The 23618-nt window shown below is 26.8% G+C and overlaps 1 protein-coding gene across 2 annotated transcripts in view; it reads left to right on the top strand.

Annotated features, from left to right (window-relative positions):
• LOC129983820 (histone acetyltransferase KAT5-like) overlaps positions 1-23302 on the top strand; it is a 35869-nt gene extending 12567 nt beyond the window's left edge. For both annotated transcript variants that reach the window (XM_056093467.1, XM_056093468.1), the window contains 11 exons: positions 9777-9848; positions 11259-11398; positions 11513-11542; positions 12569-12652; positions 14936-15082; positions 15896-15979; positions 16116-16205; positions 16585-16725; positions 17462-17555; positions 18252-18414; positions 20295-23302. In XM_056093467.1, the coding sequence (XP_055949442.1) occupies positions 9777-9848; positions 11259-11398; positions 11513-11542; positions 12569-12652; positions 14936-15082; positions 15896-15979; positions 16116-16205; positions 16585-16725; positions 17462-17555; positions 18252-18414; positions 20295-20511 (1262 nt within the window). In that variant the 3' untranslated portion in view covers positions 20512-23302. The remainder of the gene's footprint in view (positions 1-9776; positions 9849-11258; positions 11399-11512; positions 11543-12568; positions 12653-14935; positions 15083-15895; positions 15980-16115; positions 16206-16584; positions 16726-17461; positions 17556-18251; positions 18415-20294) is intronic.
• Positions 23303-23618: the final 316 nt, after the last annotated feature.

Genomic DNA, 23618 nt, shown 5'->3' on the forward strand with positions numbered 1-23618 from the left:
AAAGAGGACATTCCATCAGCAAGGAGTTAAAAAAGGGATTATTTGAGTAGAAATTAAATTGCTCAATTGTAGATTCATTTCTTTCTTTTTTTTTTTTTTCAATTTACAGCTTATTAATTTTTTTCTTTCAAAATATTAATTATTTACATTTTCTTTTAAACTAACTAATCCATTTCTTAAATTTCTTACCAAACTTTATTGTGTTGAATTGATTTTTTTTATTCATTCTTTTTAGTATTGATTTCAATCCACTTAAAATTTTTTTAAAGCTCTTCCCTACTTTGTAAAGGCAGAGGTTTGAAATTTTCTTTTTAAAATTCTTTGATCGGATATTTGGTGGTATAATATCGGAACCTTTAGTTTCTTAATCATATTATTGATCTTGGTTTATATCAGAAATCTGCCAAGCTATACAGGCTTAAGAGATATCTTGTAGTGAATAGATCTGTTCACATAACCTGGTTTGAAAGTTTTACAAATGGTTACTGGTTTTACAAATTTGGTCAGCCTGGATCTATGTCAATCTGTATAAAAAACTATCACTTGTCTTTACGATAATAAGTTAAAGCAACTGTTTCACTATTGCTTTTTTTTTTCTCCCCCATTTCAGTCAGGTTTTTTTTTTTTTTTTTTTTTTTTTTTTTCTAATTTTTTGTGAGATTGATATAAAATTTAAAAAGTTTCACTCTCTAAGTTTCACTCTTATTCTAAATGCTAAGGCATGACAGGAAAATATAATTTTGAGTAGTCCTGATGGTTTATTTAGTTGCAGTTTTTCTATTCTTTTTAATTTGGATTCATTTTATTGTGGTGGCTTATATTTGGCAGTAAACAAATATTTTTCTAATTTTGCAAAAACATTACCTTGAACCAAATTTTAAGAATTTAAAAGGGAACGAATAAATTATTGTATGAGATATCTTAAACTTTTTACTAGTCACTAGCTAGGCAATAACTTCAATTTAATTGCAATTGCAATTTAATTTCAATTGCAATTTTACAGAGGAAAAAAAAAACCCCTTTATGGCAAAATAATAATATAGGTGGTAGGTATGACAAGTATTTTAACAGTTAATGAATGATTGGAGACAATGAAATTAGGCTAAGTTAACAAATTTAAAATCAATAAGTTAACTGATTAAAGAAATAGAATGACTTACCTCGTAAGATTTGGACATGAAAAATTGTAAAATCTTTATTGAATTTCGGCATGTGTCGTTAACTTCTAGATTGATTAATTTAAATATGACAGATGTTTATTGAATTATAATTTTGATTATAAACTAAAAAGTTGCTTTTCTCATAAAATAAAAATGAAAAACCACACTTATTAATCTTATTATTACGTTTATTAATTTTTTTCAGGAACACATCTATCCTCCTTTATAATAAACTAATATGCCAGTAAAAATGATTTGTATCTGTCCCTTCTCTCTGTAGCTTTGAGATTGTTCTATCATATTTTATGAAAAATTTAGATATTTTGCCTATTATATTGTATCGTTATCATCAACAACAAAAAAGGAATGCCTTTGTAACTGTTTTATTTATTATCTCATCTTCACAAAATTGGTATCGATGGAAATGGTTTAAAGGGACAGGTTTGTTGAGGCAGGCAAACTGACAAACTGAGTTAATTAATTACTATCTTGAAATTTTCCATTATAGAAATTGAGGTTTTTCAGTAATTTGATTTAGCAGCCCTTTTCATGAATGCAAATCAAATTTCGTTCCAATATTTGCAGCAGTCGTGTGCTGAAAGAGTCCTCTCATGGACTCTATAAAGTAAATTTCAGTTTGTTAAGAGTAAAATAAGACTTGTTTCACATTTTTATGCTGCAGCTGATTGGATATGTAATTAACAGTACCCCTTTGTTGTCTTGAAAGAGCCATCTCATAGACTATGTATTAAATAAATTTCAATTTGTTAATAGTAAAGTATGACTTGTTTCTCATTTTTATGCACAGATATTTTGGAAGAATAATCATAGGAATGTATGATTTTGCAGTTTTTTTTTTAAATTTAAATATTGAAGCATTTCCATTGCTTTTTAAATCAATTAATTATTCAGTCTTTTTAGGTGATCCCACCCTAAGAAATTAGCAGACATCTTACTTTTCAGGGTGAATGAAATACACTGTTTAACTCATTTTGTTTCAAAATCGATTATTGGTAAGATGTGAATAACCAATAAAATTATCAGTGTTTATTAAAAGGAGGGAATTTTCTTTCCTGACAGAATTGTTGTTAATCAGACAGGAGATTTATTAATTTTCTCATGATTATATGCAAGTTTGAGGTTCCAACTCGCAACGTTAAGATTCATAGCCGAGTAACATAGCCACTAGACAAAAGTGTACACTCCTCACCGGAAGTTGTTATCTGGCTTATGACGTTACCACCACAATACTCCCCCACCAGCGAGTCGGTGGAGTTTATCGTTTCAGGTATGGCGAGCAACGAATGTAGTTATCGCGCCAAGCATTATGGCGGGCGACAACGAGTGTATGTGAGTGGTTGCTGCCGGTAGATGGAGCCACGACAGCTGAACGAAGGATGCGGTTGTTCAATGTGCAAGTTTGAGGTTCGACTTTGCAATGTTAGGGTTCATAACCGAGTAACAAAGCCATTAAACAAAAGTGTACACTCATCTCCAGAGGTTGTTATCTGGCTTATGATGGTCCCACCACAATTATGTCATTACAATAAAAATATTACTTATATAATTTTTACATACAGGTCAACAATATTTTTTATGTACAATATTTTTATAAACTATATGAATTTATATTAATATTAGGATATATTTTTTCTATATTTGTGTATCAAAGTAATGGCCCATTCCACGGTAATGTATGTGACAATCGGACTAAAAGATATGCATAAATATCTGATAAATTTATGTACAAATGTAGTGAAAGTCAAAAATTTAATTTTGTTAGACAATTAAAAAAGAGTTTTAATAAATGGTAATGAAAAATATATTTGTATTTAAATTTTGAGAGACCTTTTAAAATTTTTTTTAGATAGTCACGTATGTGACAAAAATTGGAACTGTGATTTGATAACACCAACTTTCTTTAAAAAAATCAGTGAATTATATGCATGAAACGTGCTTAAAAAAAGTTTCCCATAAGAAAAAGGTTTAATGAAGACAAACTAATAAATGCATTAAATATTTCTTTAATTTTTCAATTAAAAAAAAAATGTAACTTTACAGGTCATGTATGTGACAAGTAGTCATGTATGTGACATCGTTCAATTTCACATAACTGCATTTTGAAATATTACAGTATTGCGACCGTTAATTATAGGTGTTGGCAATACTCTAATTATGTCATCCCGCTGAATAACTCCTATATCATTCTCTTGATAAATGAAGTTGCATACGGATACCTGCTTTAGGAAAATAACATTGATTTCGGTGTTATCTAATGCAGACACCTGTGCTACATAAGGCTTCCAGGACTTTTTTCCAAACACTTTTACAAGTAAAAACTTGCCAAGTGAAATATATGCAGAAGTGTGATTTTGTGCAAGTAATGGAGTTCTTTTCAAACACTGTTCTGTATTTTTACAAAAGCATAGCTCTTGCACAGTTGTATCCAAATTTTGCTGACTTGTAAATAAACAAATGTGTTCATCCAAACATTTAATTATGTGGGCTTTTTTAATTCCTGGAACATCCTTAGCTAAATTCCAATCAATTTGAGTTTTATCTATATCCTTTTGCAGCATAGGAATGACAGTGATATTTTGTACTACTTTTGCAGCAACTGTAGCAAAATCAACTGCATTCTGTACTATAGCTCTTCTTGCCTTTACTTCCGCATAGACTCGGGACTTTGCAGTACCTCCTATCCCATCAACAACTCCCTTTCCATGGGAAGTTGCTGAATATTTCCATTCGAAACTAGAAAAATGCTTTTGTGTTTTGAATAAAATAAAGAGGAAGTAACAAATAAATTTGTTTTTAAACTCGCTGGATGGTCCATCGCTCCAAATTATTAATTTTGGTTTATTTGCCTGAAATTTAATAATTTCCAAAAGCTTCAAAATGAAAGCAGACACAGATAGCTTAGATTTATCTTTAGTATCACTTACAATAAGATAACTCTGTGTTTTATGATTCTTTTCAAATAATGCAGCTGTAAACAAAGTTACGTTTTCCCGGCTCCATAGTGCAGACTGTATTTCACTTTGCCACTCACATGAATAACTCATAGCAAAATCTACTTGCAATACAACAGTATTGCTTTGCTTTATATCAGATTGAAAGGCAGCAGCTTGGATTCGTTTAATTTTTACATGCTGCTTAAAACTTTGAAAATTTTCTAAAACATTATCAGTTAATTCAGCTATGCAACCTTCATTGGTTTCTTTATAGAAGCGCTTATTTTCTGACTTAACCCATTGGTGCCATTGTACATTAGAAGCATTATTTAATCCTTTTTTGCCAATAAAATCTAAAAGCAATTTTCCAGCATTACATTTATCACATTTTGTTTCCCAACACTTTGATTCCAAGTCTGAATTGCACAGCACTTCTTTCCAAAAATCATTGTTATAATCAATATTTAATCCTTTTAACAAAAGAATGAAATTCTCATGACTCTTGCATTTACACTGATCACTAGGTGTGTCTTTAAGAAGAAGAACATTTTTAGGTCTTAAACTGCAAAATTTTGAATATCCAATATTAATGCTTGGATTTTCTTCCTTAAACAAAGCATGTGCTTCTTTCATATACATTGTAAGAAAATGTTTACGAACACGTTTTTTAATGCCATTTTCCCAAATTATCATTTCATCATGCATTCCTGGAGCAGTGTAGACTATGTCTGCTCGGCACAAGAAGTCTGCCACAAGTTCTTTGTTTTGATTATTATCACTGATATTGGACTCTCTTTCCTTTTGCAGTTTTAAACCTACCTTTTCCACTAAATTGCTGACTACAGCCATTCGTTTTCGAGGTGAGGTTGGTAAGGCTTTCAAAGTTTTTTTAACTGCTTTGCCAAGTGTCTGGGGAACTGTATAAGGAGAACATTCTGGGGTAGTCGCAATAGAAGAATTCAAACTTGAAATTTTTGTAGAATTACTTATCTTTTTGGCTGCTCTGCATTTCCTCTGCCTTTCTCTAGCTGCTTGCTTTTGTTTCTTTTTCTCCTTTTTTGTCATAGTTGCTGCTTTTAAATCTCTTATTTTTTTCTGCCTTAGCTTTTCTTTCTCTTTAAAATCAGGATCATTTCTTTTTTTCTCATAATATCTCTTTTGTTTAGTAGCATTTTTTATTCTTTGTTCATCATCCATATTTTAAGCTTAAAATAGCAAAATAAGACTAAGATGCTTAAAGATAGCAAAATCTGACTTGCAGCATACTTCAAACACAGTGTGCTGTGAACCTTTGCTTAAAAACAAACATTAGGTTATAGCTGGAGAAGTAAAGGAATGTACTGCCATCTGGTGAGATGAATTTAAAATAACTGCTTTGGATTTTATAATTCAATGTCACATACATAACTGCTTGAAGTCACATACCTGACCATTGAAAATTATAAATTAATTATAATATTTTTTAAATTTTTAAATGCAGTTTCATCAAATAGTATGATTATATTTAGAAAATAAAAATTTAGAACTTTCTATTAATTTAATGATGCAAAAAATAAAAAAAAAGTTTTAATGGTCATGTATGTGACACTCCACAATCTTCATTAGCTTTGATTGTTAAAACAAAGCCAAAATAGACATTAATTTGTAATTTTTTGATATAGTATTACTAAAAACATATTAACAATTGAAAATTAAAATTCTATAGGCACCTTATGAAAGGTGAAATAATTATAGAAACCTTTAAAAAATATAATAATGAAACAGGCCATTTACAAATTCTCAGCCAAGGTTTTAAAAAATGCAATTTTTGATGAGATCTAATATTTTTACACAAAAATCAAGTCAACAACAAGCAAAATCAGATATTTTTCATTAAAATTATGTGTTATAACCATGATAATAGATTAAAAAAAAATTTGCCCCTTGGTTTCAAAATCCATGGAATGGGCCTAATTAGTTTAGGACAGGATTTGTCAGGTTACCTATTGTATTAGAGTTTTTAGTTCTCTAAGATTTATCTACTATTTATATTATTTATAATTTAGATTTATATTACATTCTTATTTATTTTATTATTATTAGATTTATCCATGCTCTAAGATTTATTTTTTATGTTTAAAGATTTATCTTAATAACGGAATTTTAAACTACAAAATTATTATGGAACTAAAAGTTAATTAGTGGGATGGAATTCAACTTATCTAGTTAAAGAACTACATCATAATATTTATGATAATAAAACAATATTTGAAATAAACGTTTTTTTTTTACTTATTTCTATATGAATTATGTCGTTGGATATATAATTAATTATGAGTAGTAAGAAATGGTATGGATTTCCTTGGATTTCTAATTAATTTACTTGCAAATGATAACTCCCGGTAAAGAGTAAAAATTAAACATTCCTATAGTCATTCTATGTTGCAATCAAATTTTGTATTTTCTGAGTAAAATAAATAAGTAAATAACTAAATAATAAAGAAATCAAAATTTAAAATTGTCTAATCTGAAAATAAATTTATTATTTAATTACTATATTATAATGACTGTTAAAAGCTCGTGTTCCATGAAAAGTAGATCTATAAATACAAGTAAATGTAATATTTGTATGTTTCTCAAAAAATGGGCATTCAAATTGACTTCGGGCATTTTACAATTTTTGTGAATATTTCGAAAATTATTTAGGATATACAGATAATTTTTGGATTTCGACATTTTAGTATGTTAGTTTTGCTATCAAGCAAAAATTTTCTAGGTTACAATTCATTTTTTTCTCATATTCAAATATTTAAAAAATCATAAAGAAATATTAATTTTTATTATTTGTGCAATTATTTCATGACTTATGAAATGTGATAAAATCTTATAAGTGAGTGAAGTTTTTTTTTTTTTTAGAAATATATAATAGTTTCTGAGATATTACAGAAAGGTCATAAAATTCATTAAACATTGAAAGCATCATTTTTCAAAACCCTATAAGTTTCATAATTATCATCAGAATTCCAAAACATTTTATTATGATGTTAATTTAAAGAAGACAAATCAATTTAGCATAAAACCTTGATTTCCAAAATTAAAATTTTTTGAGATAATTAATTAACTGTGTTAATCAACTTGAGTAATCAGTTAGTGTGGAACAAACTTGTCCTCTTGAATCATTTTGAACAACACCAAATTCGTGAAGATGTGATTATAAATAAAAAAGAGTTTCCGAGGTGTTCCATTTTTTTTCTTGACGACTGTACATCTATAAAATCAGTAAAAGTCTTGATCGGTGGAACTATTTATGTATGTTTCTTATTAAGGTACTTCTTGTAATAATAATTGTTTATAATGTTCTCAGACTTTCACAAATGTCAGCTTATTAATTAGAAAAATATTTCTAATACATTTAGATCAATAGATTAGACTTCCTAGTATTGTAATATATAATTTTAGTATATCCTTACATAGTGTTGTATCATAATATTAGCTTTTTATTCTGTAGTAATATCTTTATATTCACACACACACAAAAAAAGAATATACTAATTTAATAATTTTGTACTTGGGTATTATATTTAATTTGATTTTTATTTATTTCATCCAGTCTATATATATATGTACGAAGTGAATAATTGTGATAACTATGCATTGATCAAAATGAGTATCAACTATGTTCTGATCAAAAAATGATACTAGATGATCATGATCAGTTTAAAATTTATAAGTCTCAATTTTTAATATTGATTTATTAACTTATATTAATCAAGTATAGCAATAGAAAAGGCGTTTTTTGCATTATTTTACATTCTTATCAAAATAAAATCTCTCAAATAATTACAGAAGAATATTGATTAATTAGTAACAAGTTGAGAAGTAGAAAAGCGAAGGTAATGGTGATTCTGTGTATCAGTGCAAATAAATTTAGCCAAAAGCTTTTATGGCAGATTAGAGAAGACCAGGGGTGTTTGTGCTCCGGGGAAACCCCGGAATTCCGGGGATTTTGAACTTCGATACCCGGAAATTCCGGGGATCGTCGTTCAAAAGGAAGTAGGAATAATAATGAATTATTTATTTTGATCTGGGTAATTTTGTTTGCTTTGAAAGCAGAAAACGCAAGGTCAGTGTGTATGGTGAAAACTTTTCCTTTCTTTCTCCAAAGGCAGTGATAATGCGTGAAAAGGGGGAAAAAACTTCTTTTTTGTTCTTTCCTTATTGCGAGTTATGACTCATTCCCCCGTTCTCGGACATTCTCTTCTGGATTCTTTTCGGCAAGTAGGCGGGGCAGAAAAAAAAGGGAGAGACTTCGTTCGACCAGATGTGCGATCACGTGACCTGGGTTCAAAGGTCTTAATTTTGCAAAATTAATGGTTATTAATTTTGCAAAAAAGTAATTCATTGAACTTTTATAATTGGGTCATTCAATACTTCATAATCGTAATTTTTCATTTCTTCCCCCCCCCCTTCTCGAAACTCCAAAATGTCGGTAGTAAGTCCGTAAAAGTTTCAGGGGATTTTTTGGGGTCCCACAAACACCCCTGGAAGACTTTAATTAATTGTGCAAATTTTGGGACCATCCATTGTATTTTTAATTAGTATATCAGATTGTTTACTATAACATTGTACATCTATTTAATCTTTAGCATTCGACTGTCACTACTAAGACAGTGTTGGGTTGCATATGCTTTTTAAGCTTAAATTATATATAACTCAGTTTTTTTTTAATATATGGATCTTTACTGAAATCACAATTAATAATTAGGTTTCTAATCAATAATTGCATTGTGATCATAAATAAAAAATGGAATTAGGTTTATTTTAAACCTAAATTATGCATGCAATCCAGTTTTACTGTAGTGGCATTTTTTGAATACTTAAGGGCTAAGGGTTAAAGTAATCCAAAAATTAATATTAGTAGATTATACTGCTGAAAATCAAGTTATTATTAATTCTTAAGGAGTAAAAGAGTGATGTTGAAGTATAAAAATATAATTGCGTTTATACGCAGTCAATTAAAAAATGCTCATTATTGATTGATTGATTTTTATAAATCTGGCCATTATAGAGCAAAGATCTGTCATTTTTTTTCTGTGCTTGTTTCTGCATTTGCTTATGTTGATAAAAGCAAAGAAAAATTTATTGTGAGTTTTAATTAAAAAAATGAAAATTATACAAATTTCATTCTTTCTTTCTAGTAACTTCTAAATTAACATTAATAATCTCGTTACCTTCTATGTTGAGGAGCTTTAAAGTATGTGTAAATGATGACTTGATTGTTATTATATATATTAAAATATTATTTACTGAACTCATTATTTTGATGTCTTTTTTGTGGTCATTTAACAAGTGGAAAATATGACATTTCTTCAAGTATTTAAATATGAACATTCTTAGAAAAATAAATTTTAAAAATCATTTTACTTTCATTTAAAAATAAATTAAGGTGAAAAGGCAAGAAGTAAAATGAAATGGTAAGGTAACAAAATTGTATGAAGTCATGGCTTATATAACTAAATAATGAATGAGTTTAGTAACTAATATTTTTCTGTAAGTCATAATAAGGCTGTTATAATAGCTTATTTGTTTGTGCTTAAATTGCATAAATGTTAAATGATAATTATTTATATTTTTAATGGTGATGAATCTTATTTTAATGTATATATCTTTATGTTTATTTCAGTTCTTGCTGAAATTTTAAGTATCAAAGAAAATCCTGAAGGCGAAACATTATATTATGTGCATTATATAGACTGTAAGTATGCATGAAATCTTATTGCTGCGTAGTATTAGATCCATTTAAGTTAAATTTCTAAAAATGTTAAGTGGTTAAAAGTTGTGTTGAAAAATATATTTATTGATAAAATTTTCCTTCACAAAATAATAAAGTGGAATACGCCTTAAAAATAAAAAATAAAGCTGGAGTAGTAGGTATAGTAGACTGAAAGAAAAAAAAATTTCTTGCAATACAATCTTTTTTTTTAGCCAGAGCCAATTCTAAAGTTTTAGCGTTTGTTTTTCATATCTAATAAGTGCAAAATTTGGAAAAAAATAAAATAAAAATAATTTGGAACAAATGTTACCACCATTTAAAGTAAAATTTATTGTTTCGCTGTGTCCTGTCTTCCCTTAATTAATGTTTTCTTGCTAGTAATTTCCAAAAGATGTAATTGCAAACAGCTTATTAAATAGAAAGGCAAGGGAGGTTGATAAATAAATAGAATTTGAAAAAGAAACTTGCATTTTCATAGCTTATTTAAACATATGTGTTTTGTCATGATAATTCACTCTACAAAAATATTAGATCAAACATTTGTGTTGAGAGAACTGTCTTCACAAAAATTTTGAAAAATGATCTTCACCTCAAACATTTTTAAGTAACATTTGTTTTTCTAATTTTTTTTCTATATTTAGACAGTTTTTAAAAGACTGATTCTTGCATCTCAAGACGTGACATAAAATGTAATTTTCTTTTATTAAAAAAAATGTAAATATGGTGTCACAATCATATTAAATACAGGGTTTTTGCACAAGATATTTTACAGTCATTTGTTTTAAACATATAATAATCTACATTTAATTTTTGTACATCTAATAGCTAAATTTAGTGCAATTTTAGTAATCTACTATATTTATAAAATTGCAGCAGAAATTTATAGAATGAATTTTTCATCCAGCAAAATTAGGAATTTGGCATTATCATAAAATTTTTCCCCCTTTTTTTCTTTTTTTCCTTTCAATATTTTACTGTATTTTCTAAAGAGTGCACTTCTCTTAAGGTATAACACATTATAATGCTAATGACAGGAGATGCAAAAATATTTCTTATAAAACTCTTCTGTTCTTAGTTTTTCTAATAATTATTTATAAATTATCTGATAATATTTGAATAGAATCTAGTTTGAGAATTTAATGTAGCTGTAATAAATGATTGTATTACATTTTACTATTTTATATATCATCTGTTTACATACATATTCTTGTAAAAAGATATTTTTTAAAAATCTGTTTTTTATTTTAGAGAAAAGATATAATTTTGTTACTCAAAATAAATCATGTATTTTTTATTGCTATGTTTTAGAGTTTTTAGAGGTAAATCAAACTCTTTAATTTAGAGGTAGTTTTTATAAAAACATTATTTAATTTATAAATTGTGCGATTATAGTTAATAAGAGGCTAGATGAATGGGTTACAAAAGACCGACTGGACCTCACCAGAGTCCAACAACCAAAGAAAGAAGTTAAAACCCCATTGAAAGAAATTAAGAATGGTTCTCGGCCCTGTTCACCAGAGCGTGAAATAGTTGTAAGTATGGTTTGAAGAGTTGGTTTACACTGGGAAGGGTAACCCTTTCCATACTCTTCATGTAATGATATGTAAAAGAATCTTTTCTAATAATTTGTTTTTATTTTATTTCAGATAAAAGAGGAGCCAATACCAATATTGCAGGTAATTAACTAATTTGATATTAAGGGCATATTCATTTTCAACAATTAGTAAATATTTGTTTTTAAATATTTCTATCTATTTGAGAGTTATTAACCTTTCTGCTTCTGTTTGATTCTCCTTTCTATATGATACAGCATATACCAATTTTTTTTTTGTTAAGTAACAGTTAATATTAAATGCATATAATTGCAAAAACTTTCAAATTAATTTTTAGCAATTAAATCATTAATTATATTTTTCAGCTTATTAAATGTAAAATTTATCTTTGGTCCCATACATACATCTTATCTTGAATTATGTGTCTTAATACTTTTTTATCTGCTGAGGGTTAAAAATATTTTGCAAAACTTTCTGCAATAGATTTAGAATAATTTTTAAGTATATTGTTATTTTATATTTAAATATATAATCAAAGGATGAATTAATCTATTAATGATCTTGTATAGTTTTAATTAAAAAATATTTACTGCATACTGGTACCATTTGTGTTTCTTTTTGTTTTGATATTTAGTAACTTAATTTTATCTAGGGAAAATGTCTTTAAAATAGTTCAAAGCTCATAATTTAAAACATATTTCTGGGCGGGGGGAGTCCCTTTAAATGGTAAAAGTAATAGTAAAAAAAAAAAAAAAAAAAAAAAAAAGATGACATTTTTATTGTTTCTAAGGTATGAAGGAATACGATTCAGAATAATGCTATAACTTTGTAAAAATGTACCTATAGATATAAAATTTAGTGTCAGTGTTAAATGTATATAAAGAAATATTTTATATACTATTTAGTTTGAATATTGAAGAATATCTTTTTTTTTTTTCATAGGGTCCACTCATTATTATTTGAAAGTACAAAATATATTTTATAAAAATAATTTTTTTACTTCATTTTTTAAATCATTATTACTTTATTAAAAATATTACTTTCAATTTTAAAATATCTTATTTAAGCTCTGTATCTGAGAAAATAATGTAATAATAATGTCTGAAATATTTTTCAAATTTGCTAATTATCAATTTTTTATTTTTAAAGAATGGAAATGTCCCTCCTCAAAAGAAGTCAACAGCTGGAAGAAAAAGAAAATTCCCTGGTCCAGCTGATGAAACAAACACATCTGTAAGTGTGACCAATTTTATTTTGAATTCGTGAAATTATAATATTTGCATCCCTGATATTGATTTAAATTATAATTCTTTATATCAACAGAAATGCATTTGGTTTTTGAATTAGACAAGTTGCAATATTTGAATTTACAAATCTAATCCAGAGCTGATTATTGATGTTGAATAATGTATTTTAATGTAATTTATAACCTGATCTAATAATGAATTAATATTCTATTATTTTTTTCTCTCAAATATTTTAGACAGTATTTTAATCCTATTTTTATAATTGTAACTCTTCTTTAGAACTAGTTTTGAATAATAGCTTTGATATTTATAGAAAACCATTAGATGTTATTATCAGAGGTACAAATTTGTTGTGTTTTCATCTGCAGTCTGGTTATAACAGATTTTTAAATATGCTTAATAAAGATCCTGTCAGTGATACTAACTGAAGAATGTTTCTACATACACAGCTGAACACTTGTAATAAGTATAAAAAGATGGAGACTAGTTGTGAGCCTGTCTAGAATATGCTAATTAGACAGATCAAATTCAATATTGCTCTCTTTCTTTTATTTTTGATTTATTCAGTAATCTGAAATATTTAAAAATATATTTTGTTGTCATTTTCTTTTGAGATTGTTCTCATTTCATTTGTTCACAAATTGTTATGTATTACTTGCAAATGATCATGGTTAATGTCTGGGTTACCTTCTTTTCAGTGCCTACTCTGGCAGTGTGCCATTAAAAAGCTGTTTTCAATTATTGGATTCTTTATTTTAAAGTTTTAATTTGGTATAAATCCATTTTTTTTTTAATCAACGATTCTTTAAAGATATGTTTTGAAAATTTATCTTTTCATAGCAAACCAAATATATTTTGTGAAAAATTATTCTGTTATCTTTTTTTATAAGTTATTGATGATGATAATGATTAGTTTATATCTTGTTAGCAAAGAATTGCAAGAAAAGCAATATAAAATATGAAAGTTTTTTGACACAGACTCTTTTTACCTTTAAGAATGTTGATAATACGATTGGTTTTGATATCATATTTTTAATATTTATTAATTTTTAATTATTTATCTTAATTAATGGTTTAAACTTTTCAAATGGATTTATAAATTCTGTATAAATATGAGTATTCTTTCTTTGTAGATAGATTTACTAAATATTTTATGTTTATTTATTAAGGTGCATTCAGTTATTTACTTCCAACTATACACACCTGAATTGATACATCCATCCTATGTATCTATCTTGCACTATTAATACAAAATTATTTAATAATGTATTACAGTAGACTCCCGATTATCCACACCTGCTGCATTAAGTTTTTTTTTTTGAATCCAAGCAAAGAGAAAATGCTTCCAAAGCAAGAAGCAAACACAAATGACTGATTTCTTCAAAAAGGTGTAGTTTTACAGTTATTCTTTTGTAATTACATAATACATTGCAGTATTAAAACTGTACATATGTATTAATTTTTCTGTGTATCCTTAACGCCTCTCGTAAGTACAAAGCACTTTTCTGTTTTCATTAACAAAATGCATTTTAGGTTAGTTTTGTGTGATATACTAAAATATTAAGCGTTAGTTAAACATTTCCTGTTGTTTATTTTACGTTTTATTGTACATAAAACGATTTTTCAAAGTTGGAATGACTGTTTTCTCTTTTGCTATAGCCGTTTTTAACTTTTTTCGGATTATCCGTGGCGGCCGCACCACCCAATTCCACGGATAATCGGGAGTGTACTGTATTATGATTTGATGCAATTTATGATTTGCTAAGATTATCTGCACTTAACACATTCAATGCTACTAACGAGATATCTCATCTTTCAGGTATTCCAATTATTGGTTTCTTTGAGCTATAAAATTGAGATCTTATGCCAGTTTAGATAAATTGAACATTCTAACACATGTCTGAAGAATACCTTCACTTTTTTTCATTTTTTATTTATTGTGTAAAAAATGTCAACAGCAAGAATTGATATTTGTCTTTTCATGGAGTTTGCATCTAATTCGTTCGTAGTGGCGAATATGTTATTAGATTTTTAAAAATATTATGAAAGTTAAATAATTTTTTGTTTTTGTTTTTAATAATGCTATTCTGAAAACCATAAAAACTAAAAAGGATAATCTGATTCTAGTCAAATATAATTTGCATATTGTAGTTTGCACACAAATAAAAGTTTACTTAATTTCTACATATAGTTCTGTCATCTTCAGTTTTTTTCCACATTTTTAATTTTTGATATAAGTTTTTTAAATATTTCCTTATTTGCTTTTTAGGATTCAAAAGATGCAGTTCCCAGTCCAAGAACGACTGGAAGCTTAGTTGCACATCACGATGACCTCATAACACGGATGAAAAATATTGAAATGATTGAACTAGGTGGACATATGATACGCCCTTGGTATTTTTCTCCTTATCCTCAAGTAAGTTTAAAATTAAGATTTTATGATAATTTTTGATTAGTTGATTTGCTAAAGACTAATTTTAATAAAATATTGATTATAAATTTGTTAAGGAATTAGTTTTAAAAATCATTTTTGGTTCTGCTTATTTAATTAATAAAAGAACAATGTAAATACAACTATCCTTCAAAAATGTTCTTATTTATTTAGTTTTAAATTAATGTTTCTGCAAAAATTTTTGTTTTGGCAGTTAGTGACATATTTTATAAAGTGGTTTGTCTTTTAGAATTTAAAATTTTATAGTTATTATTTTAATGTATAAAAAATTGACTATTATAAAATTAATAAAAAACAATCATAATTTTAAACTTTAACTAGAAATATTCCCTTAATTGTTTATATTAAACAATACATTTATCTTCCTGAGTTTGAAGCTATAATATTTTTAACGCATTGCAGCCAGGAAACTGTGATTTCATTTGTCTAGTGGATTGCAGTGACTTCACATTCTGTGATATTGAGAGAATTTCTGAAAAAACTGCATTTGCCTGGTACATGCTCAAAAATGTTATAAAAAAATGTGCATATGCAAATATTAAAATTCAACCATATGTAATCATTCAAAAATAGTTTTGCACTTTAAAATTATTGATTTTATTTTGAGACATAATTAGCTGATCAGTTTATAATATGCTTGCAAAACTTCAAGTGGTGAAAATTTATATTGAAAACCATTTAAAAAATGTGTAAACTTTTGATATAAAAAGTGTGTTCTAATGTAAATATATTTTTTATATTCTGGAAAAAGTTTTTAATAAATTTTTACTTTTTCAGGAATTAGTGAGCTTACCTTGTATCTATTTGTGTGAATTTTGTCTTAAATATATGAAATCAAGAGTATGTTTAAAAAGGCATATGGTAAGTATTTATAAAAAAAAAAAAAGATTAATTTTCCTTTAGTATGTTTATTTTATAAATATATTATATTAAACTATATCTTATTATGTGGTCATCCCCCTCACTTTTAATTAAAAGTTCTTTTGTTTTATTTCAGGCAAAATGCAATTTACGGCATCCACCAGGGAATGAAATTTACAGGAAAAATTCAATTTCGTTTTTTGAAATTGATGGTAGAAAGAACAAAGTAAGTATTTGGTGTAATTTTTTTCGCTGTGCTTTTATTGAATTCTTCAAGGAAAGTCTAGAGAAACTCTTAAATGGCTTTAATTAATATTCTTAGCAAAATAGTTTAACAACTTTTCCCCGAAGTTTTCGAGATGGACTTCTGAAAAAATAAACTGCCCCTGCTTGGAGGACACTTTTGATTTCTTGTATTTTTTGGGGTGCAGTCTAACTTAATTTCATTATTTATAAAATTTTAAAGAAATTTATATTCCCTGAAACTCTTATGCAGCTTGTATTATTCATTTTATATAGAAATAAATAAATTGGTTGAAATTATGTTTAAATTTGTTCAAGTTTGTAAAATCTTGATTTTTAAATATTCTTTTTTTGTCTTGCAGGTTTATGCTCAAAATCTTTGCCTTCTAGCCAAGTGCTTTTTAGATCATAAAACATTATATTATGACACAGACCCATTTCTTTTTTATGTTATGACAGAATTAGACAATAGTGGCTTCCACATAGTAGGCTACTTCTCAAAGGTAATTGATTGACTTTTTTTTTTTTATTATTATTGCAGTGTGTGTGCTGCTTGGCAGTCACATTTTTCTAGATGACCAAATGACAAATTCCATTCAAAATTGATGCTTTCAGCTGATCCAGAAGATATAAATAAATTATGTAATTTACTACTATGTTCTAACAGTAATATGCTTCTTGCTTCATTTTTATACCTTAAAGAATTGTCATTAGAAAGATGCAAGGAACTTGATAATAGAAGTATATAGTATTCCATTAGATTATGTATAAAATTATCCGAATTCCTATTTTGGTTTTAAACCTCAATTCCTGTTTTCTTTTATTCATTTGGAAAATTTAGTGCTGCTCCTGGCAATTTTATAGGATCCCAGTTTTCTCTCTTCATATTTCCTATGGTGTTACAAACTTATAGAGTATAATTCTATACATTTTTCATTTAGCATCAATTCTGTGATATATTACTTGCTGTCTGATTCATTTGCAGTCCAGACATTCTGTTAACCAATCGTGCAGAGTTGATTGTTCAGTCTTATTCATTCTCCTGCCCCATTTTTCTAATTTGATATTGCTGTTATGTAACAAGTTATTATTAGGTCATGCTGATTTTTCTAGCATTTTCTAATAATTCATAGAATCTTAACTTTGATCTAAAAGTTTATTTTTTAAAGCTCATCAGTGTTTCTTCATGTAGTTTGCTTTCTTATTTTTTTTTCTTATTTTTATTTTTAATATTTATAGGAAAAGGAATCTACTGAAGATTACAATGTTGCATGTATTTTAACTCTTCCGCCATACCAACGAAAAGGTTATGGAAAAATGCTGATTGAATTTAGTAAGTAATTTCCAGCAAAAATTTTGCCTTAGAATTAAAACTGTCTGAAATGAAATCTTAGAATTTTATTCTACCTCTTTAAGTCACAAGGTTTTTGTGTAAATCTTAATCATTTCTAATAGAAATAGAGTTTTGAATTTTTTTTAAATTTCCATTTGTATTTTATCTGTATTCTTTGCATTTTTCCTTTTTATCAAACTAAGTTAAATACATGCTTATTAAAAAATAATTTTTAATTGGTCCTGAATAATAATTAGATTAGTGAAATTTATTATTAAGTACTCGTGATTATCGTGATTATTTATTTGTTCCAAATTAAGTATGTGCTATAAAAATTATTTTTTTAAATTTGAATATTTTTGCATAATATTTCATAAACTTTTAAAATATGTTAAATAAAAAAAGTAAACTTAATAACATGGAATCGTGTCTTTCAGAATGTACTTACTATGTGGGATGCACTTTGCCATAGGGAAAACTTATTCACAAGCATTGCTGTTTCCTTCTTGGAAATAATAAGTTGGAAATATAAAGTTCATCAAATTACTAATAGTACTGTGATGAAATAAAATAATTCTTAAAGTGAAATATTTTGTTAAGTTAAAAAAAGTTATATATTATTTTAGCTGGAAGACAAATTGCTGATCTTTTTTACATTTTCGAAATTGTTTTTATTTAACATATGTTCTTTTATAGGTTATGAACTTTCTAAATTTGAAGGCAAAACGGGTTCTCCAGAAAAACCTCTTTCTGATTTGGGTTTGTTATCCTACAGAAGTTATTGGTCTGAAACCATATTAGAAATTCTAGTCAATGTAAAACCTACTGAGCCAGGGGAGAGACCTCAAATTACAATTCAGTAAGTAAATTTGTGAACTTTAGTTTAATAAGATGGTTTAAAATTTCCAATCTAATGAAGCAGGAATCTGCATATTCTGTCTGATTTGAATTTTCATTCAACTTAATAAATATTTCTGTACATTAACATACAATTCGAATATTTAAGGTAAAAGAAAATTTTTTATAAAAGGAATTCTAATATTTTCTTCATCAAGCACTTGTATGCTAGGTTTAGAGACTTTATTTTTCCTCTTGTTCTTTTGTAAATATATAATGGATGTTGCTTAATGTGATCACTTTATTTGTTTGCATTATCAAATTCCTCTGGTCACAAACAGGCTTCTGCAATATGTATACTAAAATATTTATTTAGTAGGATCATTACATCTTTTAATGTTTGATATTTATTAAATCTTTTTGCTCTACTGGAAAAAAAAAAAAACATCTGGTAATCATTAATCTCCCCCTTAATAGAATGGGTTATACATTCTTTTATTTGGACTAGAACATTGTTTAAAAGAACAGCTATGTCTCCAGGTTTGCTTAGAAATCTGAACAGTCACATGGATGCCTGTAAATATATTAAGGAAAGTAAAATAAATTTAAAAAACAATTTTAAGAGAAAAAAAAATATTTTTTTTAAAGGTATGAAAGTTTACACCTAAAATGATTCAGCTCAACACCACAGCACTCTTTTAAAAATTGTTAGCTTTTGGTGTGCCAACCTAGCAAAAAATATTTATAATTTTAATGGGAAAGAATGCATTGAAGAAAATCCACCTTTGAACACCAAAACGTAACAAGCCTTTGATATTTTGAAACATGCATACAGCATCATTCTGGAAACTTAAGAAATAATTGTCAACAAGCAACAACTAATGATTTTTTTTTGTTAGTTTGAAATAAATTATAGGTAGCTGCAAGATGTTTTTTCTCTTCTTCCCTTGATGCGATAAATTTATAGTTGATTTTACCTAAATCGGTTAATATTATCAAAATTCTTAAGCCTTGAAGTGATCGCTTTAAATCAATGTTGCAATAGCTGTCATTTAAACATTGATGTTTTAATATTAAATAGCAAAGTGTACAGAGGTAGAATAATTAATATATAATTGCTATGAAATAGAATGATACTTTAAAAACTGAAGGTATAATATCACATATTTTTATAATTCAAACTCAGAATTGTCATTATTTAATATACTGTTTTTTAAAAATTGAAGGAAGTTCAGAAAACTTATTATGAAGAGGGTCCCCACATTCTGCCAATAATTTTCTTGAATTACTTCATAGAAAGGGGTTAAAATATCTTGTTAGTAAAGAGGACAGTTTATTAGAAGATATGAATATCGATTAAATCTTTTATTGTGTGTGGGATTTGCACAATTAATCTGCATATCAGTTTTCAGTATAGTAGTTTTGTGCCTCCTTAAGTTTAACTGTAAATCACAATCTTCTAAATTGTACATGTAAGAAGTTTTTATCATCTGTAAATTATAGAAAAGTTTATATTCAGCCATCTTGCTAAATATGGTTGATTTTGTTTATTAAAAGTTACAATAGCATGCCAATGTTAAATATTCCCATTTAAAAATTGGCTATTTTGAAATTTTACTATGCAATTTCTATTTGCTGAAAATGTTAATCTTTAAGGTTTTTAAAAACTTCTTTCTGACCCCATTAAAATTATTGGATTTTAAACATCAGCAGCTCTATTAGTCTTCATATTATATTTTTATGCATTGAATAATCTTTTCTGTTATGGCATTATATGTATTATAGTGTTAGCATAAATATTTGGTGATTATCAAAACACAATTTTGTCGGAAGTTTAAAGAAAATTATTTACTTTGGCTGAAATGTGAGTACATGTATGATAATATGTTTTTAAATATATAGGGAAATATCTGAACAGACAAGCATAAAGAAAGAGGATGTCATATCTACATTGCAATACCTAAATCTCATTCATTACTATAAAGGACAGTACATCATAACTCTAACGAAGGAGGTCCTGGAAGCCTATCAACGTGCTGTTGCAAAGCGTACAATACGTATTGATTCACAAGCATTACATTGGACTCCGAAGGATTGGTCAAAGAGAGGAAAATGGTAACTGATATTAAAGTGCTCCAGATTGAGAATCAATAGAGAAGATCTCATTAATAATAGTAACTGAAAATATTGCTCTAGCATTCTAGATGAGTTTGAAATTGAAAACACTGAGATGTTCATGTTGATTGAAAAATCATTAAAATTTTAGAAGTATACAGAAGCTTAGTGTTGCGAAAATCCTTTTATAAAGGCAAATTTATCAATTTTTAATTTTATAATGTATAATTTTATTTTGTATTAATTATGAATTTAGTATTGAAAAAATATAATATACAAACCAGTGTAAGTCATTTCTTCCATTTTTGTTAATGAAGTTTACTTGATGATCTAGTTTTTAAAACTAAATAAATTCAGAAGTATAATAATTTAATTGCCGTTTCTTGAATATGCATTATTTTATGAAGTGTATAATATCATGTGAAAATAAATTTGCTTTTATGGGATTTGAAGAATGTTATTAACTTTAATTTATTGACATGAGAAAGGTAATGTCTTTAAAACAAATGGTAGTTATAATTTATCGGCTGTCATAACATTGTTTTAAGCTTATGTAAGCTCAAAAATTTAAACACATACATCAACATTTATTTGTCAATTTTGTAAAATATGTCAGTTTTTAGTTTCCAACAATTTATTTAATATCTAGGGCTGTTGTTTGTTCATACTCCATGAATTATACCATTAGAAACTACTATTTGGTATATTTTATGTGAAATGTGTATTTATGTGTAATTGTTATGTTGTCATGTTTTTTATTCATTTCATTATATAGCATATTGCATTGCACACAACATAACTACAAACTGTTGCTTTTACGCTGCACAATTTCAGAAGTAGCACGGCTATTCTAATTAAGCAACTATGTAAGGATGAATTTATTAGTTATAAATGAATAGATAAATTACATATTTTGCAAATACAATTCATAAAAATAAAATTATATGTGCTGCAAACTAAATTGCTGCAGTATTTTGAAAAGTCAGTCCAATTTATCTGAAGACCTATAGTTAAATTGAATGATTAAAATTCCGTGACAGCAATAGGCAGGAATCATGATTGAGTCCTAAGGGTCATCATTACAATACAAACCAAGATGCTGAGAACCAATCATCATTCTGGAAGCTTCATATTCACTTATTTGAGGTGGCCCTAGTGGAACCATTTTGAAAAGTTTCATGCAGATTTATAATTTAAATTCTAAAGTATTTTCCTTAATTATTTTCTTTCACTTCATTTTCAGTATCGCCTATTATTGAACAATTGCAGTAAATTGTTAACAAGTTGCAATTATTGCACAAGGATAATTCTTTCAGTGGCAATGTTTTTCATCTAATAAGCTGATTTTTAAATGGTAGTGATTTATTTTAAAATTGTAAATTAGTACATAAATATTGTAGTTATGTTACTATCAGTGCTTCTATCAGAAATGATTTTCGTGTAGCTGTATCAGCTACTGTATTTATTATTAATTCAAAATTTTTTTTAATCAAGCTGTATTATTAGAAAGTTTACTTAAATTTCATTATAAACTAAGCATATATATTTTTACTTTGTTTCATGATTGCTTTATTCTGAATTATATTTTGTTCATCTTGCCAAATAACCTACAAAGATGTTCCTGCAGTATAGTTTATTTATTAAAGAAAAGAATTTTTGTATGGTGTTCATAAATTGCCCCCCCCCCCCCTTCTTTAAAAAATCAAATTGCTACAAAATACATTTGTTAGTTCATTTTGAAGAGTTTTCTTGCTAAAATTCTGTAGCAAGTATGAGAACATAAAATTGCAATTATCATAACAATTATAATTTTATTTAAAAATATATTTGAAAAGGGGGGGGGGAACCTATTATTATTATAAATTTAAAATGTGATTAATTTAATTAGTTCTGTGTTTGCATGATAGATAAGTTATCAAAATATGGGCTTGGGCTCCTATTCTGAATACCATTTAATGTATGATATGGCAATATAGAAGATTTAGTTTACAAAACATAATTACTAGCTTTGCTATGTATATATATAGTATTATCTGTTTCATTTTGAGGTTTAATTTATTTGTGAATTATGGCATATAAGATTCTTTTCTAATTTAAATGGTTGGTATATTTTATATCTGCTGAAATTATTTGTAATTTGAAATAACATCCGGAATATTGTTTCTTGTCTTATGTTTTCTGTACTTTTACGATTTAAAATAATATTAGCTCTCTTTGATGATTTAGCATCAGTTCAGAAAGAAAATGAAATATGAAATGGAGTTGTAAAAATAGAACTATTGCATACAGCTTTTAAATCTAACATATATAAATATAATACTATTTATTCCTAACGATTTAATATTCTTAAATTTCTGTGTTTGGTTGAAATATTTATTCCCATTACTCTCCAGAATTTTCTTATTTATATTTAATTCCAAATGCTGCACTTAAAAAATCAAGACAATCATTTATAAAAATTGTTTCAACAATTTAATACTAAAGTTTTAAATATTGATCATTTTATTAGGTTATTTGCTTGAAAATATTGTAATTTTCTAAAATCAAATTTATTTATTTGTGTGCTATTAGGCTGAAACATATTTAAAAAACTTTCTTTTAAATAAGAAATGTTGGAACTGTCATATTAGTTGTGACCATTCGATTTTATTTAATAATCATCGAGTATTTCGATTGTATTCTGTACGGGTGTTATCGCACATTTTTAGATATTTGTGATATATGTAAATAGAGTTCACTGTAATATTATCATGTTCATATGATTTTTCGTTTTTAATAAAATTTTCATCAGCTTACTTGTTTTTTTTTGTGTGTATTTATTTTATATAATATGAAGTTAAAATTGCAAAAAAAAAAAATTAATAATATTGAATTATTAACATTCAGTTTTTCTTACGTTGCTCACTTAAAAAAAAAGCTTTAACATTCTTTTTGAATTCTGTTAATATTTAACCAATCCCTTCCTTTATTTTAAAGTATCTGCCTCATGATGAAGATTTTAGCCCAAATAGCATGAGTCAGAATTGTGGATTAATTATTTTTTTCCCCATTTATAATTTTAATATAGTTCTGACCAGTACACTATGAAAGAAGGAAGGAAGAAGAAGAATA

Source organism: Argiope bruennichi, chromosome 9, assembly GCF_947563725.1.
Source record: "Argiope bruennichi chromosome 9, qqArgBrue1.1, whole genome shotgun sequence".
Taxonomy (NCBI): Eukaryota; Metazoa; Arthropoda; class Arachnida; order Araneae; family Araneidae; genus Argiope; species Argiope bruennichi.